Source organism: Sapajus apella, unplaced genomic scaffold (genome assembly GCF_009761245.1).
Source record: "Sapajus apella isolate SASKATOON/1434 unplaced genomic scaffold, GSC_monkey_1.0 scaffold174, whole genome shotgun sequence".
NCBI lineage: Eukaryota > Metazoa > Chordata > Mammalia > Primates > Cebidae > Sapajus > Sapajus apella.
In genome coordinates this window covers 635,024-654,615 of record NW_022437114.1, presented here as the reverse complement: position 1 = coordinate 654,615, position 19,592 = coordinate 635,024, and the positions used below count along the sequence as shown (strand labels likewise).

General features: G+C 43.8%; 1 protein-coding gene and 1 pseudogene across 2 annotated transcripts in view; one reads left to right on the top strand and one right to left on the bottom strand.

Annotated features, from left to right (window-relative positions):
- RAB7A (RAB7A, member RAS oncogene family) overlaps nucleotides 1–19,592 on the top strand; it is a 79,500-nt gene that overhangs the window by 44,631 nt on the left and 15,277 nt on the right. The window contains exon 2 of the mRNA XM_032267999.1: nucleotides 17,194–17,254. Coding sequence (XP_032123890.1) covers nucleotides 17,202–17,254 — 53 coding nt within the window. The 5' untranslated portion in view covers nucleotides 17,194–17,201. The remainder of the gene's footprint in view (nucleotides 1–17,193; nucleotides 17,255–19,592) is intronic.
- Nucleotides 12,615–13,531, bottom strand: LOC116542841 (annotated as a pseudogene). Its single transcript, XR_004265370.1, has one exon. The product of XR_004265370.1 is annotated as a 60S ribosomal protein L6 pseudogene (transcript).

Sequence of the window (19,592 nt, the reverse complement as noted above, 5' to 3'; positions counted from 1 at the left end):
GCCGGGCGCGGTGGCTCACGCCTGTAATCCCAGCACTTTGGGAGGCCGAGGCGGGTGGATCATGAGGTCAAGAGATCGAGACCATCCTGGTCAACATGGTGAAACCCCGTCTCTACTAAAAATACAAAAAATGAGCTGGGCATGGTGGTGCGTGCCTGTAATCCCAGCTACTCAGGAGGCTGAGGCAGGAGAATTGCCTGAACCCAGGAGGCAGAGGTTGAGGTGAGCGGAGATCACGCCATTGCCCTCCAGCCTGGGTAACATGAGTGAAACTCCGTCTCAAAAAAAAAAAAAAAAAAAAAAAAAAAAAAAAAGGAAAGAAAGAAAGAGGTTGTTCGTGTGTTGGGGCCAGTGTTGGAGACAGGATTTTGTTCTGTCACCCAGACTAGAGTACAGTGGCAAGATCATAGTTCACTGCAGCCTTGAATTCCTAGGCTCTGGAGATTCTCCTGCCTCAGCCTCCTGCATAGCTGGGACTGCAGGCACGATACCATGCTTGACTAATTTTTTATTTTTTGTTAAGACGGAGTCTCGCTGTGTTGCCCAGCCTGGTCTCAAAACTCCTGGCCTCGCAAAGTGTTGGAATTACAGGCGTGCCACTGTGCCCAGCCGAGGAAGAGGTTTAATCATAGTGCCACCACATGAGGAGATAGGAGAGAAATGCACATCCATTTCCCCAGGGAGTTTGGGGCTGGGGTTTTGAAGGGTTTTAAGTCGGCCAAAGTGTGCAGATTATTGATTGGTTAGAGTGCAGAGTGAAGTCATGGGACAGGGAGAGAAGCTATATTCTCACGCTGATCATGTTCCTCCATTGGGGTCTTCAAAGGTTGCTTGAATTGGGGTCTGATATACATCTTAAGTGATCCTTAAGTAAAAGCCTTATGATTCTAATGTCAGAGACACTGTCTATAGGAACAGTGGGGATGCAAATCAGTTTTTACACAGTCTTATGACCATGATGTTAGAAAACCTGTCGCTAGGAACAGTGGGGATGCAAATGGTCAGACTTGTAGCAACAAGGAAAGGGGTGAGAGTGCAGCCTGATTAATGCTTTATTATAACTATATTTCTGTCCAGAACTCAGCAGGCAATTTTTGTCAACTCTTTGGAGGTGGTTTCAGAATTGCATAGATGCCCTTGTCCAGGAAGCAGTTGTGAATTAGCTAGTTGAATATAGCCACTGAGGTTTCCAGTTTAACACTTATAAAGCTACAGAATACAATGTTGTACTTACCAGCTTATAGAGAACTGAGATGGCCTCCTTTTGAAGTAAGAAAGTGTTTGCAGTTTTGTCTGTATGTCATCCCCAGCACCTAGCTCAGTAATGGACACTTCATGGCACTCAGCAAGTGTTTGAACTGAACTTGGTATGTTTACCCCTTAGCTCATGGTCAGTGACTACTGCTTCTGAATTTAAAATGGTAACATGTGATCAGATATAAGTGGGGCTCAGAAAGAGGGCTGTTAGGGTGTATGATATTTTAGTGTGAAGTGGGTAGGATCATGTGTAGTAACCCATGTCCTTAGGGCCCATGTGCATGTACAGTCACTGCAAAACAATAGAAGTGGAGGCAAGAATTCAGATTGGTATAAGGGAATGAGTCACTTAGTGACCCAGTGCCCATGATTCAGTGTTGCTTTGTTTTTCATCTAACAAAGGGCATTTTTGCCGTTTGTAAAAATTGGTATTGGCTAAGCAGGACCTCACAAAGGTCTCCATATGTATCTTTTTCAAATGACAAGGGTCTTATGCTAAATATGAGTCTCCACTGCACTGTTTGTTAACATATAATGCAGTACATCAATGCAGATCACATTGTGGTTTTAGTTAGTATATGGGTGAATGCATAATGTGTGTTAGAAATATAACAAGGACATTAGACACATGTCTGCCTTGAAATGGATATAGCAAAAATCTTTTTTTTTTTTTTTCTTCAGCAGCTCTACTGACGAAAGCAAAAATCTTAAAGTTAGTATGAGAGACTACAGTTGTGAGATTTGGAAGGTGGAATAATACTTGTTGATTAAGTACGTATTTTTCATCTAAGTTAGAAAAGCCCTCACAACAAAGCCACTCATATTTCATGTGTCAAATGGAATGCTAGGAGCTTTCTGTGCATTAGCTCATTGGTGGAGGATTCTCATTTTTCACATGGAAGCAGAGGCACATTTAAGTTCACACAGCTGCCACATGGGGTAGCCCATGCCTGTAATCCCAGCAGTTTGGGAGGCCAAGGTGGGAAAGAGTTTGAGACCAGCCTGGGCAACATAGAGAGACCTCGTCTCATCTCTTCAAAAAAGAAAAGCTGGGCACGGTGGCATGGTAGTCCCAGCTACTCAGGAGGTGGGAGGATCTCTTGAGCCCAGGAGGTCGAGGTTGCAGTGATCATACCCCACTGCACTCCAGTCTGGGAAGCAGAGAGAGACCCTTGTCTCAAAAAGCAGTTCACACAGCTAAATTTATCTGGGATGGCATTAAAACCCATGACATGACGGTGGCTGGGTGTGGTGGCTTATTGTAATCCCAGCACTTTGGAAGGCTGAGGTGGTGGATCACCTGAGGTTAGGAATTCAAGACCAGCCTGAACAACATGGTGAAACCTGTTTGTACCATAAATACAAAAATTAGCTGGAAGCGATAGCATGTGCCTGTAATCTCAGCTCTTCAGGAGGCTGAGACAGGAGAACGCCATGAACTTGGGAGACAGATGTTGCCATGACCCAAGATCGTGCCACTGCACTCCAGCCTGGGCGACAGAGTGAGACTCCATCTCAACAAAACAAAAAACAAAAACCCACTATGCTGTGATCCTAAAGCCTGAGGGTAGGCTTTCCATTGTGTTGTTTTGACAATTTCTAGCTGTCTTTCTTTCCCCAGTGTTCAGTATAATTAGCTGTCTTCCTGAGCATTTTGGAGCATTTCCTTCTGGTTACCTACAATGGGGCTATGATCTCAAGTTCCTTAAGCATCTTTGAATGGGACAAAATAGAACCTGGCCTGCTACCTTGCACGCAGTTAGCTGTGGAGACTTAGGCAAGTTGTGTAAATGTTGAGTTTTCAGGAAGAAACTGTCATTTGAGCCCTATCTGAATGGATAAACTCTGCACATGCCAGAACCATTCTCTCATGGTCCATCCAGGCTGATGCCCACATAGCTGGAGATGCTTACTGTCTTCCTCCCTGTGCTCTTTTCCCCAGCCACACAAGCAGCGTGTGAGGTCACCTTTGATAGTGCCACATAAGCTCTGTGAACTGGCTCTAAGGGACAGCACTGTGTTCATGGCACTAAGGCCTCTGTGACCAGTGGTAACAGGAAAAGTGACTGTACCTTCTGATACTCAGCCCCCACTTCTTGTGGCACACACTAGCATGCCTCTGTTGTCCATGGTAGGCTCTAGTAAGATGCGGGGCTGTCAGCAGAATTTATCGAGGAAATGTGGGGGGGAAGTGCCCAGGTATTCTGTGTGTTTTGTGTAATCTCTCAAGATTTTGTTTACTCTTTCCAACTGTTTATTACCAAAGGATAACAGGTCACCCAGCATGAAGAAGTACTGCCTATACCTTTTAAGTAAGAGTCCAGGCAACATTTATTGTTGTTGCTGAGTCAGAGAATTCTCCTTGGCTAGAATTGTTAGCCTGCCTTTTCCTGCTTAGTGGTACATATGAGGTGTCAATAATGGGCAAGAGGCTCAAAGTCTTCATTTGAGTAAGAGAGTGTCTTGTGCTAAGAATCTGCAGCTTTCAGTCAAGCCCAAAAAAAGGCACTTTCACAAAGGCAGTTACCCAAAATATGTATCTAAACAAAGACAGACTGGCATTCTCCATCATGTCTTCTTGGCCTCTGGGCATGTCTACTGTCCCTGCACTATTATTTACCAAACCCTCATGCCTCAGGCACTACTGGGATTAGAAACTTGGGGATGAAGGAGAGAATACCTTCAAGGAAAATTTGTTCCCTTCCCCCTTCCTGCACCCGCCTCCTGCCCTAGCCCAGTTGGCTGAGACACAGAGACACAGGTAGTCATGATTCAAGTATGATTTTTGAAAAGGTGTCCGGACCTCAGATGCTCTTGGGTTTGAGGGAGTGGCGTCCAGGAAGACAGGCTCTTAACATTTTCCAGACCTCACTTGCCTCCTCTAGATGAGCAGGCTCCTGGACAGAAAGGGCATTATATTGAGGAGTGAGGTGGGACCCTGTGGGAGGAATGACAAGCCCACTTGAGACAAGCCATGTGGTGGCTGGGAACCAGGTGTATTCTGGATAAGGACTGTAAGGGTAGACTAGATAGCTCCCTCACCTGGCCGCTTTTATGTGCCCACTCAGGCCACTAACCTTGATGGAGCCATGCCTTTGGACCCCGTTCCTGCGTTCCAGCTGTCTCATTGCCTGCAAGCTGTTACTCCCCGTCCCAGCAACACGCATGCTCAGCTGCTCTCTAGACCTGATGCATCAATCTTGCTCTTTCTTATTCCAGTTATTTAACATTTTCCACTCTGCTTTCTGGGAACTTCTTTGAAGCTTGTTAAGGGATTGACAACCAGTAAAATGTCTTGACCAGTGATTTTTAACATGCCGAACACCTTTTTTTAGCTATTGCACATTCAGCTGTTTAGTCTTACTTTTGAAAATGTTTAGTATTTATGTTGGTAGTGCTCTCTACTTTACTGTACTGTGCCATGATTATGTCATCTGGCCCACCAGACAGCAGACCTCTAAATGGCAGGTCCAGCCATCTCTTCTCTTTTGCTTTCCGTGTCTGGTGAATTCATGGAACGTTCCAAATTTAGCGTGGGCATCTAGATATACTTCAGCCATAAAATCCTAGCACAAACTAGTATTCCTTCAATTAACAATGAGCTAAAATGTAACTAAATACCACTGTATCTTTAAGAATAGATTTGGTTGAGGTCACCTCAAATGTAGCATATCTAAAATCAAACACAGTTCCTCCCCAGGAAACACCTTGCTGTTTTTCAGAGTTCTCTGATCTAAGAAATTCTGTTGGTCCCGTGAGACATAAACCCAGGCAACTTCCTTGGCATTTTTCCTCATTTCCCATACCCCTCCCAATCCAATCCAGCACTAGCTGCCATCCACTTTTATTTCATCCCTTTCCCTTCTGCTTTCACACTGGTCTAGTGCAGTCTTCTCTTGCCTGATGGTGGCAGCAGAGTCCTCATTGTCCACTGCAGGGTCTCCTCCCCTCGCTACTGCAGGCAGGCAGGCAGGGTGCTGGCTCTGCAGGATGAGCATTGCTGCTTAGAAATCTCCATAAGTCAGGCTGCTCATTACTCTGTGGTTTTGGGACCTTAGTACAGCCCACTGTGTCCTGCGTAATCTGGCCCAGGCATATTATTTTCATTTCCCCCGGGCCTTGCATGTGCTGTTTGTTAAGCAAAACTCTTTGCTGTCTTTTCCTCCTTCGGATCTAGGTTCAGTTCTTCCTAGAGAAATCCTTCCCTAATTCTCCCAACTAAGGTAATTACCCTTAAAATAAACTTAACATGTCCTGTTCACAGTAGTATTTTAAATTTTTGCATTTGGTATGATTTCTCCTTATAGTCTTATGTCCATTTTTGCCCTTGATATATGTTTGATGAGTATAGTAAGATTAATAACATGATGATTGGTAGTCCTGGGGCTTAAGAGTTCCATTCATAGCATGATCAGAAACCAAATATTAGAGTAGAACTTCTTGAATCTGTAGAAGAGAGAACAAAATTAAATTTTTTCTTCTGGGCACAGTGGTGCGTAGTCCCAGCCACTCAGGAGGCTGAGGCAGGAGGATCACTTGAGCCACAGGAGTTGTGGGTTTTAGTGCATTATACCAGTTGGGTGTCTGCCTTAACTTCGGCATCAGTAGAATGACCTCTCAGAAGCAGGGGCCACCAGGTTGCCCAAGGAGGGTGAGCCAGCCCGGGTTGCAAATAGAGCAGATCAAACAACTCTCCTATGCTGACCAGTAGTGAGATTGCACCTGTAAAAAGCCACTGCACTCTAGCCTGGACAACATAATGAAACCTGCCTCTTGACAATAAAAAAATTAAAAGAATTTTTTAGGCCAGGCGCAGTGGCTTACACCTGTAATTCCAGCACTTTGGGAGGCTGAGCCGGGCAGATCATAAGGTCAGTAGTTCGAGACCAACCTGGCCAATATGGTGAAACCTCATCTCTACTAAAAATACAGAAATTAGCCAAGTGTGGTGGCCTGCACCTGCAGTCCCAGCTACTTGGGAGGCTGAGGCAGAATTGCTTGAACCCTAGAGAGGAAAGTTGCAGTGAGCTGAGATCACGCCACTGCACCCCAGCCTGGGCAACAGAGGGAGACTGTCTGAAAACAAAAATTTTTGTAAGATATTTGGTCAGCTCTTTGATGTGCTTCTCTCACTAGATATTTTTATTTTAATGAAAGTGTTTATCCTGCTTCTCCCTCTTAATGTTTCTTTTTGAAGGCCTCTATCTTTTCCTTCTGAGTTTCCTCCTAGAGGTGGTAATTCTAAATGGAACAACAGACGAACAGCCTACTTCCTAAGATCCTTACAGTAAAATTTTTCTTGGAGCATACAAGTTATGCATTATCAATGGAATATGTATTTCAAGTCATATAAATTTTGGCATCTCAAAGTGGGGAGGGTAACACCATAGAATTGCTTAGGTAGAAATGGAGCTCTGTTAGAGGACCATGACTCAATAAGAGTTCCCTTTGGGGGTGGCAACAGAAGGGGACATTGTCTTACAGGTGGCTGTCTTTCATTCTATGCTGCCTGTGGGCTCTGTGGTCAAAAGGATAGTCCCTAAGCCGGTGTGGCCCTTCTCACTCCTGCCTCATGTCCTCCACCAAGTTAGTAGAGTGGGACAGGGCATTTGTAGACCATCAGTTGCCTGAGATGGTGCAGCAGAGTGTGATGGAAACTGGAGAAAGGAAAGCTTGCGTTTGTTTCGGGCTCTGGGGAGGTTGGAGGAGGCCTCTCAATAAAGGCAGAATTTGTCCTGAAAGGAAGGGAGGAAAAATAGCGACAAACAAATCCTGGTGCGCCAGGAGTGTAGAATCCAGACTTCAGGTTTGAGGGTTATTCTGAAATGTGGTTGTATTGAGTTAAGATTGGCCAGTTGCAGGGCATGGAAGGTGCTGTAGGACAGGAAGGTGACTTGAAGCAGAACAGAGTAATACAAACAAGGCAAACGTTAGGAAAAAGGTCCAAATATTGCTTGCCTACCTCACTCTGAGCCTTGAAGTCCATCAGCTTTGAGGGCAGGATGACTGCTGGGTCTTCTGTCATGGTCATATACAGGACATGAAGTCTTGGGAAGAAAATGAGATGGAGAGAGAGACATTTACCCATGTTTCGTGCTAGTGAAAGTGTAGAATGTTACTTTCAAATCTGCTCAGAAGCCTACTACTTCTGAACTCCATGTCCCTATGATGCTTCCTTTCCAGTGCTATATTTAGATCCTATGTTCCATAAGTCACATTCTAGTAGGCAGAGTAGGCAGAGACCCTCAGCAAACTGAGAAGCACGTGGATGAAATGTATTCTGCTAATCCAAGAAATGTTGAGTGATTAAAACATGTGTGAGTCTGATCAGATTGTGCCGACAGAGTGTATATACGTAGATTCATCTCATAATTGAAAACAGTGTGTGCTTAGCAGCAAGGAAAAGTTTGAGATTATCCATTTGCTATCATGCAACCTTAATGTTAATAACATGGGAAGATATTTAATGTAGAAAAAACAAGATGCAAAGTTATACGTGGTACATAACCTCAACCATTTGAAGGAAAACTGGAAAGACATATACTCTAATACTAATAGTGATTGCTTCTGAGAGAGGGAATTGTCAGTAGCTTTTTGTCTTTGCTTCATTCTTTTGTATCTTCCTGAGTTTTTTACAATTCGATACTATAATTAGGGTGGGGACAGTGCAGGGAGCAGAAAAGCCAACCGTGGTTAGGACCTAGCTGTTGCAGGCAGGCAACCTGGAAACACCAAGCGACTAAAAATATTAATGAGCTATAGAACATTAATTGGTTTAAGTGTCATGGCTTTGTTGAACCTTTAACATTTGTTTAAATATTTGTTCTGCTATCATTACAGTGTTGGATTGGACATAACAGTGTAGATCAGAACAGTAGTTGTAGACTCTTCACATCAGTGGTTTCCACACCTGGTATGTATGCCTGAATTGCCATAAAAGACTTGTTAAAAGTCCCAGCCCTCACGAGCCAGAACTCTTTTGGGTGAGAGCTGGTAGTGCAGAATGGCATGGTAGGGACTGGGCTGATACTCCTGGTAATTTCAGCTCTGCCACTTAATTGCTTTGTGACCCTGGATGTGATAAACACCTAGTTCAATTTCATCTTCCGCATTTTACACTGTTGTTTTGATGGGTTTGCAGATATAGTCATTTTCTTTATCTGCAGTCAGCCATGGTCTGAAAATGTTAAATGGAAAATTCTAGAAATACGATTCATAAGCTTCTTTTTGTTTGTCTGCTTTTTGAAGACAGAGGGTTGCTTTGTCACCCAGGCTGGAGGGCAGTGGAGCGATCAGAGCTCATTGGAGCCTTAAACTCCTGGGCTCAAGCCATCTTCCCACCTTGGCCTTCTGAGTAGCTGGGACTTACAGGAGTGTACCACCACACCCAGGTAATTTATTATATATTTATACAGACTGGGTCTCAATATGTTGCCCAGGCTGGTCTCAAAACTCCTGGCCTTAAGCAGTCTTCCTGCCTCAGCACTCCCAGAATGCTGGGATTACAGACATGAGCCACTGCGCCCGGCCATAAGGTTTTGTTTGGATTAGCTTGATGAAAGCTTGTGCCATCCCACCCAGGAAGTAAACGATCACTTTGTCCAGGGTTTCCACACCGTAGATGCTACCTGCCCATTAGTCACTTAGTAACTGTCTTGGTTATCACATCAACGTTGCAATGCTTGTGTTCAAGTAACTCATATTTGACTTAATAATGGCCCCAAAGCACAAGATGCTGGCAATTTTGTTATGTCAAAGAGAAGCTCTTGAAGTATAAAGGTAAAAATTGTTGACTTAATAAGGAAAGTGAAAAAAATCATATGCTGAGGTTGCCAAAATTTGTGAGAACAAATTTTCCATCCTTGAAATTGTGAAGAAGAAAAAAGAAAGTCATACTAGTTTTGCTGTGGCACCTCATACTGCAAATGGTAAAGCCACAGTCTGTGATAAGTGCTTAGTTACAATGGAAAAGGCATGCCGGGCGCGGTGGCTCACGCCTGTAATCCCAGCACTTTGGGAGGCCGAGGCGGGTGGATCATGAAGTCAAGAGATCGAGACCATCCTGGTCAACATGGTGAAACCCCGTCTCTACTAAAAATACAAAAAATTAGCTGGGCATGGTGGTGCGTGCCTGTAATCCCAGCGACTCAGGAGGCTGGGGCAGGAGAATTGCCTGAACCCGGGAGGCGGAGGTTGCGGTGAGCCGAGATCGCGCCATTGCACTCCAGCCTGGGTAACAAGAGCGAAACTCCGTCTCAAAAAAGAAAAAAAAAAAAGGCATTAAATTTGTAGGTGGAAGATATGAACATCATCAATATGTTCTGATGGATAACAAGTTTGGTACTTGCTGCATTTCAGGCATTCACTGAGGGTCTTGGGGCCTGTCCCCCATGGATAAGTGGGGACTACTATACTTAGCTTTCAATTCCTGGATACTGCAACACCATAAAGCCTTCACCTCCACCTGAGCTATTGTTCTGTGTATCCATACAAAATTATACCTGGAAGAATTCAGACTTTTGAATTGCCACCTGACCCCCTACTTCCTAGTCCTTCTCTGTTGTCCTCATTTTCACCACAGCAGTCTTTTGCCCTTCTCCTAGGTGCCACTGTGCATTCCTGGTCAGCCTCTTTCTGACACTGACTCTGCTGGCCCAGACCCTTCAACAGTATTTTTCTTGACCTTTTTACCTGCTGATGTTTCCTTATTTTGTCTGCTTATGTAGCCATTTGACTTCTCTGTGGCATAAATGAAGAAGGTGATGACTGTAGGCTAATAAAGGAAGATACCAGCTTTTGATTTGTTATGACATGAGAAACATTGTACTTGAAGAAAAGAATTGTTTCATCATTCGAATGCTGGTGGTTTCGCTCTGAGGAGCTTCTTCCAATGCACACTGGTGAGGTTTGGTTTGGTAGCAGAAGGAAATAAATGTGTTCTGAATATACCTAACTCTAGAAAAGGTTTAGAGGATATTAATATATACATGGATTAATGGGTATTATCTAAAGTGCTTTCTTTGAAGGACCAGGTCTCAGAGACCTTGTGTAACTAACATTTTCTTCCTTTCTACTCTGCTGGCTGCAGATTCTCCTGTGAGAGGAAGTGGTCTGTGCTTTAGAGAACTGTTTTCTAGTTAGAAATTTCAGACTTTGTAGGCTTCTTTTATTTTTCGAGACATCATTTTGCTCTGTCGTCCACTCTGGAGTGCAGTGGTACAATCTCAGCTTACTGCAGCCTTCACCTCCCGGATTCAAGCAATTCTCCTGCCTTAGCCCCCCAAGTAGCTGGGATTATAGGTGTGCACCAACACACCCAGCTAATTTTTGTATTTTCAGTAGAGATGGGGTTTTACCATGTTGGCCAGGCTGGTCTTGAGCTCCTGACCTCAAGTGATCTGCCTGCCTTGGCCTCTCAGAGTGCTGGGGTTAAAGGCATGAGTTACCATGCCTGGCCGTAGGCTTTTAAAAAATAATTTCAGTCTTCAGAAATCCATGAAGATGGTAATAGAAATTGATAACAAAAGCAGAAATTGCTGGGGGACATTTTGAAGCTAACTGTGCTTGGGCAGCTTCTTGTGGCAAAAGTTGCATTTAGTTTGTTTTGTTCCTGGCTCTTTTCTAGAAATAGATGTCTCATTCTTGATCTGGGAGAACATTAAGTACAAAAATATACCTTTTAACTTTTGCCAATTTGAAGCCATCAGTGTCCTGGTGAAAGATGTGGAATTCTTATGATTGGCTCTTTAGTATCATTTGCAACAACTCTGAAATGCTTAGCAAGCCCTGAGTAAAGATGAAAATCTGCATTTAAGTGTAATCTGTCTTACATAATGAATGGAGATTTTTGTCATTGGAAATTTATTTGAAAAAAGTCAACAGATTAACGTTTTTCTCCAAAGTGGAGGTGGCTGTTTGAGTGTAAAGGTAATGTGCTCCTCTCAGAGTCACAGTTAAATATAAAGAAACAAAAACATTTGTAATCCCACCATATGGAATAGCTCACTAATATTTGTATGTATTCCTTTCTGCTTCATGTGTAACCATTTTTACATTTAAATCTTTATTCCTCTGGGAATCTCTTGGGAAGAGATGTAGGGATCTTAATTCTCACCAAAATTTTTCAGGCTCTTACCATTTGGTGAATTGTTCATCTTTTTTTTTTTTTCTTTTTTTTTTCGAGACGGAGTTTCACTCATGTTACCCAGGCTGGAGTGCAATGGGGCAATCTCGGCTCACCGCAACCTCCGCCTCCTGGGTTCAGGCAATTCTCCTGCCTCAGCCTCCTGAGTAGCTGGGATTACAGGCACGCACCACCATGCCCAGCTGATTTTTTGTATTTTTAGTAGAGACAGGGTTTCACCATGTTGACCAGGATGGTCTCGATCTCTTGACCTCGTGATCCACCCGCCTCGGCCTCCCAAAGTGCTGGGATTACAGGCTTGAGCCACCGCGCCCGGCCTGAATTGTTCATCTTTTTGCCACTGAATTTTATAATTTCATATTTGTCAAAATTGTTCATTTCTGATGTCTCTTTCCTTGATCAGTTTAGTCCTATTCCAGCACATCACTGTTAATACTTAATACTGTATTTTTATGACATACTTTGCAAGATTGTAAGGGCAAGTCTCATCATTAGTGTTTTTGGGGAAAGAACATTTCTTGTGTATTTATTTTTATGAATAAAAATTTTTAAACTAAATTCTCCCCAGCTCCCCCCACCCCCCCAAAACAAACAAACAAAAAAACCTGGACTTGTTTAAAAAGGCGAGAATGCAATGTTTTTTCATTAAGGCTTCCATAGACTGTTTATTCAGATTTTTCTATGTAAAATTATCATTTTTCTCATTTAGGTCCTGTACTCCTGCTAACCACTGTAATAGTGATGGTTGTATAAATTGGAAAAATCTTTCAGGAAAGTAAATTGGCAAAAATCATGAAAACATTGCCGCTGCTTTTTTTTTTTTTTTTTTTTTTTTTTTAAGATGGAGTTTTGCTCTTGTTGTGGAGTGCAGTGGCGCAGTCTCAGCTCACTAAAACCTCCGCCTCCTGGGTTCAAGCGATTCTCCTGCCTCAGCCTCCTGAATAGCTGGGATTAGGCACCCACCACCACGACTGGCTAATTTTTTGTATTTTTGGTAGAGACGGGGTTTCACCATGTTGGCCAGGCTGGTCTCGAACTCCTGGCCTCAGGTGATCTATCTTCCTTGGCCTCCCAAATTGCTGGGATTATTGGCGTGACCAACTTTGCTTTTGATTCAGTAACCCTATCCCTAAACAGTATCTGTGAGTTACAGTTGTCAAAACCCTTTCCCTGCATGAGAATTTGTCGATTAACTTTTTTTTTTTTTTTAAAGGTAATCAGTTATTTAATTAGATCATCAGGACATTTAAAATACCAATTTGTGAGGATAAATTCCATTTGTCAGGGCAAACACAGATCGCAGGTAGCCCTGGAGCTGAGGAATAGCTTTGATTTTTGGTAAAATTTGTGAGTCCACAGCTTTCTGATCAATCTTGCGCTGCTCTGTAATCTCGTATTTCTCTTTTTCTGTGTCGAAGATCTCACCTTCCTGGTGTCTGGGCTTTCGCAGCTTCTTCTTCTTGAAGTAAGCATCAGTAAGATGTTTTGGGATTTTTACATTGCTGATATCAATGTTGGTTGAGGTGGCAATGACAAATTTCTGGTGCGTTCTTCGCAGAGGAACTCGATTGAGGACCAGAGGTCCAGTCACAAGTAATAAGCCACTAGCCAGCTGCTTCAGGAAAACCACCCTTTTGCCCCTGTGGCGTCCAGTGAGGATGATCAGAATGGTCCCGGGGGTGATGCTGGCTCGCAGTTTTCTCACGTGCTGACTGAAGGGTTTTTTGCCGTGGCTCAACAGCTTTCGAGGCACATCTTCAGTAGGATAATTCCTAGGCATTTTGCGAAGTTTAACCACCCGGGTACCGCCGTTTTTGTCACCACCAACTGGTTTTGTAACAGTTGCAAGAAACTTCTCCTTCTTTTTCTTTTCAACCTTGGATTTAGCCGCTGAGTACTTCCTCTTGTACATGGCCTTTCTGGAATACGTGGCAGATCGGGAATACCTGCCAATTCCTCTGACAAGAACAGGATTGCGGCTGCAATGGGGCTTCCCCTTCTTGGGCTTTTTAGCCTTGGGGTTACCCTTTTTCACTTTGCTACCAGCATCAGCCTTCTTGGCTTCAGGTTTCTTCTCTTTAGTATCCAGCTTCTCAACTTTTTCACCCGCCATCTTGCAAGATGGGAAAGAGGAGTCGATTAACTTTTTAGCTCTATTTCCCTGGGAGCTAGATAAGACAGAACATCACATTTTTTGCTGGGCTTGTTCCTTGTGGTAAAATGTCCCCTGGTTGGTAAATTACATTTGAATAGGTACCTGATGGGCCACCAGGCTTGTGTTTCATAGAACATAGTGATTCTGCTGGGCATGTCCTTATGGGGAGCCTAAGGAGCTGTCAGAAGAGATACTGGCACCCCCAAGATTGAGCATTCTAAGTCAGGATTTTGAGTCAGCACAATCTCCCTGTGCCTGAGCCACTGTGTGGATTCTTGCAAGAACTCCTGCTGCTGATCACCTGCCACTGCCCTGCCTGCCAGCTGTGTCTCTGTCCCAATCTTTCTGAGTGGACTTGTGCCAAATGTTGCCTGTGATAGTCTTATGAGTCTGCATCCAGGAAGATCTGCCCATCCCTAAACCCCTCATAGGTGTTGCTATATCTCAAGGAAGTAATCCCACAGACAAAAATTCAAAGTTATTCTTTATAGCATTTTTCCAAAATTTTGATACATTAAATAAAGCAGAAATGGCTATTTAAATGCTTAATTCACTCAGAGAAATATTAGACATTAAGACTACAATAACATCCAGGTGAAGTCTACTACCAAAAAAAAAAGAGAAAACAAGACTACCATAACAATAATATAATCAGTGTTGGAAACCAGATGAGTAACAATGTGGGAAGAACAAAATACAAAAATTGTCTGCTGGGATGTGCTGCACTCGCTGAAGTTGGGATTTCAGTGGTTTCAGGGCAGTGTTCTTGGGCAATTTCTGGGATTACTGTGACTGTGGTTTGCATATGAGGAGAGCAACTGTGGTGGTGTGTTCTGATGCCCAAGAGGGTCGGCCACCTAAGGTGGCCTCATGGTGACTGCCTTGTGATATGTGTGAGCAGAGATGCAAAGGGAAGGAAACAAACATGTAATCTGTCATGTGGGCGTGTGGAGGTTGAAGTGTATTTCCTCTTTATTTTCTTTTCAATATTATTAAACTACATTGATACACCAATGAAGTTTATTAACAAACCAAGTTACTAAGTGCTTGCTTTGGCAGCATATATACAAACCAAGTTATGCAAATCCCTTTTCCCATTCTCAAAATCAGTCACTTTCATAAATATTCTCAAAGTATCTTTGCAAATCTTTTCATTATCTTTTTATTTCTTTTTTTATTATTTATTTATTTATTTATTTATTTTGAGATGGAGTTTCACTCTTGTTACCCAGGCTGGAGTGCAATGGCGCGATCTCGGCTCACCGCAACCTCCGCCTCCTGGGTTCAGGCAATTCTCCTGCCTCAACCTCCTCAGTAGCTGGGATTACAGGCACGCGCCACCATGCCCAGCTAATGTTTTTGTATTTTTAGTAGAGACGGGGTTTCACCATGTTGACCAGGATGGTGTCGATCTCTTGACCTCGTGATCCACCCGCCTCGGCCTCCCAAAGTGCTGGGATTACAGGATTGAGCCACCGCGCCCAGCCTTATTTTGTTTTTTGGAGACAGTCTTGCTTTGTTGCCCAGGCTGGAGTACAGTGGTATGATCTCGGCTCATTGCAGCCTTCGCCTCCTGGATTTGAGCAATTCTTCTGCCTTGAGTAGCTGGGACTACAGGTACACATCACCATGCCCAGCTAATTTTTTGTATTTTTAATAGAGGTGGAGTTTCACTGTGTTGACCAGGCTGGTCTTGAACTTTGCAGACTGGTCTTGAACTACTGACCTCAGGTGATCCACCTGCCTCGGCCTCCCAAAGTGCTGGGATTACAGGTGTGAGCCACTGCGCCTGGCCTTTTTATCCCTTTTCTTAATATGCCTTTCTTTGGATTTGAAACTTGCCCCCGCTGTCATCATCTGATCTCTATCTTGAAATGTAATACCAGACCTTAGAGTGAGACATTTAAACTTTGAGCAGTCAAAGCGGTCCCTAAGGAGGAAGGTAGGGAATAGTGGGGCTCCACATATAATGGATAGTTTGAGGTATACCTCTCAGTGCTGATTACGTTGGAAGACAGAACTCCAAGTCATCTTATACTATCCCTAACTAGCACTTGTAGGAACTTTCTAGATGAATGCTGGTAGGCTGAGATACAGTGTCTTCACAGTCTAGCCATTGGCTTTTGGCAGGAAAACAGCTTGACCATCTGCGTAGGTCATGGGACTTGGGGTATGTGCCTAGCAAACCATCCTCTAGTCTGGCATCTATTCCCATACCGTTCCTGTAGCCAGAAACAGACTCTGAAGCCATCAAGGATGGTCACTTTCAAGAGCATAGGCTTTGTTACCAAATCCTGCCCTGTAGGACAGTAGTCAGGTCTGATATGTCCTTTTAGTTAGTGGTCTTGGGTGTAATACCACCTGTTGAGAAAGAGAGTAGTTCACAGCTAAGCATCTGGAAAGAGGTGGATAGCTTGATTACCTTGCCTAGGTACTGTGATCTGCTGCTTCTCTCTCTGTCTTCTGGACTCTGCGTTCTGTTACTCATCTCTGTATTTGGCATACCTTAAGATGGTAGCAGCCAGTATTTACTAATCATCTACTGTATTCTAGTCACTGTCCTCAGCATTTTATTCATTCAGTCTTCACAGTCTTCACAGCATTCTTAGGACATAAGGACTATTATTTCCATATTCCCTATTCCAGCAGAAAAATTAAATAACTGGCTCAAGGTCATATAGGTAAATTAATAAGCAAAACCAGAATAGAAATCCCTGTGGCCTGGGTTCATATCTGCTGCTTAAGTCACTCCCACTGTAGGCACTGCTGTCAGTCTTGCCTTCAAAAGCTAGGTGGTTAAAGAGGAAACTAACAAGTAGTCCTTCTGAGACCCATTCATTTTCAGAAGTCACTGAGTCAGACCCTGGCAAATGAGAGGCACTTACAGCAGGAGTCCTGTCTTGGTGAGTAGATGGACCATGCTGTGACAAGTGCTGCAAGACAGTTGAGCAGAGATCAACCATCTCTCACGTCTTCTGGTCATAAGTAGACAGGGCTGCCTGAAAGATTTTTTGGAAAAGGTAGTCCCTAGAGCCACAGAATCAAGTATTATTCAGATGGTAACCAACATTTAATAAATTTCTACTTGGCATTGAGCATACAGTGGGGAGTAAAACTGTCTTAGTGGAGATTATTAGAAAGGAAAGAGAACAAATGAATAAAGTACATAAAAACGTCAATTAGCAGTAAATGCTCTGAAGAAAAAGCAAGCAGAGTAACGGGATAGAGAACAAATGAGGGGTTATGCTGCTTTAGATAAAGTGGTTACCTCTTTGAGAAAATGATACTGAAGCAGCAACCTGAATAAAGCAAGGACCCAGCTGTTGAGCAAGTTGGAGCATTAATTGAGATTGCCAATCCATTCAATTGATCCACTGCCCAAGCGAGAGAATACATTCTCTGCAACAGCTCACTGGGGCAGGATGGACCTGTCGTGCTGTTCTGCCTAGCTCTTGGGTCCAGAGTTCTGGTGAGTGATACTGTTCTTTGTCAGGGCTCCCTGGGTGGAAAGAAGATAACTAGCAGGAAGGCTCAGGGCCCTGCACTCCGGGGGCTACTCAGATGTTTGTGCCAAGGGAAGTGTTTTACCTTGGTGTTTTCATCACACTCACAGTGATTTCTCCTTTTCCCCCTTTAGTTTGAAGGATGACCTCTAGGAAGAAAGTGTTGCTGAAGGTTATCATCCTGGGAGATTCTGGGTAAGTTTCTTATGATTTGAGCTAACAGATTGGCTCGGAGCTAAGCCTCAGTGCTGCGGGCCCCACACCCTCCATGCTGCCACTTTCTTCTTTCATAGTGGAGGCTTAGGACCTTACATCCTTCCCTGCATGGCAGAAATGTAGATGATCGCTTATTATGTAAACTTTTGTTCTCTGGTTTTTAGCATGATTTTTATGGGGAACAGATAACTACTTGAACTCACCTAAGGATACACATTCATGGAATCCCTTTTCTCCAAGCTGGCCAGGCTGGGGAGTCTTGCTTAAGTAGATTTATTGCCATTGGCATCTGGCCTAGCAAATGTGTGTTCTGAGTGCACCATACAGTATCCTCCTGCTGCTGTGCCTGCTTCAGGTCTATCTGCAAAGGAGCCTGGGATGGCAGAACTGGGCTCTGATTCTAGATGTGCCACTAACCATGTAGCTAACTCTAATGGCTCTTAAGATTCTGAGGTAGATGAGGTAAGGTGGCTCATGCCCATAATCCCAGTGCTTTGGAGGCTGAAGGGAGGATTGCTTGAGCCTACAAAAACAAATTTAGCCAAGTGCTGTACCTGTATTCTCAGCTGCTGGGGAGGCTAAGGCAAGAGGATGGCTTGAACCTAGGAGTTTGAGGCTGTAGCAAGCTGTGATCCTGCCATTGCACTTCCGCGTGAGTGACAGAGCAAGACCCTACCTCTTAAAATAAAAAAGCTTCTGTGGTAGGCTTTTCAGACTTGGCATCTGAAGGGCCATGAAAGCTTTGACTCATTGGAGGCTTATGTATTTTTAAAATAACAACACTAACAAATACAGGCATGCTTCTTTATTCCAAAGTCCCCTGCCCTTCCTTTGAAAAGCCAGAGGTTTTTCTATCTTGACTGGCTTATTTGACTCACATGAGGAATCTTTTTGGGTGTGTATGTGATAGATAGGGTCTTGCTCTGTTTGTTGGCCAGACTAGAGTGCAGTGGTGCAGTCACAGCTCACTGCAGCCTTGATCTCCTGGGCTCAAGTGATCCTCCCACCTCAGCCTCCAGAGTAGCTGGGGCCACAAGTATATGCCACCACTCCTGGTTAAATTTTTGTTTTTTTTGTAGAAACAGAGTTTCACCATATTGCCCAGGCTGGTCTCAAACTCCTGCACTGAAGTGATCGATCCACTTGCCTTGACTTCCCAAAGTGCTGGGATTAGAGGCTTGAGCCACCATGCCCAGCCTTCAAAGAACCTTTTATTCACCAGCATTTGTCCAGCCTCAGACCAGTGGGCTAGGGCTCAGATTTGCGCTCTCTACCCTACCCCGCAATTCCATCCCCATCTGGGTGGAAAGATAGTGCTTTTAGGCCTGCCTTCCTCCAACTTGTACAAAAAAGTTTCACCAAGCCCTTGTTCGATTCCAGATTTTACCACTTCTTCCCTTAGAGATTCTGGCTCAGATGGTCTGGGTTGGAGATCACTGCCATAGGCTGTCTGGGTACCTCCAGGTTCTTTAATACGAATATGAATGTGTTCCTTTCTGGTAGAGGAAGGTGCTATCACTGACAATGGGGAATGTTTTTGCATTATCTTTAGGTTGCCCTAACCTCATTACACAAAAATCACACATTGTCTCTTGCTGAGTTTTTTTACTGGAAAACATATTTGGAGGAGCATTCTTTGAGGTAGCTTTGGTTTGGTGATATACTGGTGCTTTTTCTGCTTCAGATTTTAAACTTCAAGCAGCAAAATTGTCTGAGTGGTTTATGTTTGCTCGAAGCCAAGGTCTACCTCCTGGTGTTACTTCATAAAGCTAAATAGCCACTAAATGGAGAAACATCTATGATAGCAAAGATACTGTTGGAATAGCAGAGCAGTCTTATTAGTAAAGCTTCTTTTAGAAGGAGTGTATTTGCTGGCATCCTTCTAAAATGGAAAAAATAATACTAGTCTCTACCATTTGACCTGGCTCTGTCAAAACATGTAAGCAGCTTTTCCACATCTGCCCCACATCTGTACCCTGTGTTTTTACCCAGAGAGAACACACAAAACTCCAGAAGTATAATGCTGAGAAGGCTGCTGGCATTGCCCTTTGCTGTGAGGGCAATTCCTTGTCCTTCAGGTCAGGCAGATTCTTTTTATTTATTTATTTATTTATTTGAGACAGAGTCTCACTCTGTCACCCAGGCTGGAGTGCAGTGGTGCGATCTCAGCTCACTGCAACCTCCGCCTCCCAGCTTCAAGCAATTCTCCTGCCTCAGCTCCCAGGTAGCTGGGACGACAGGCACTTGCCACAATGCCCAGCTAATTTTTGTATTTTTAGTAGAGATAGGGTTTCACCTTATTGGCCAGGCTGGTCTC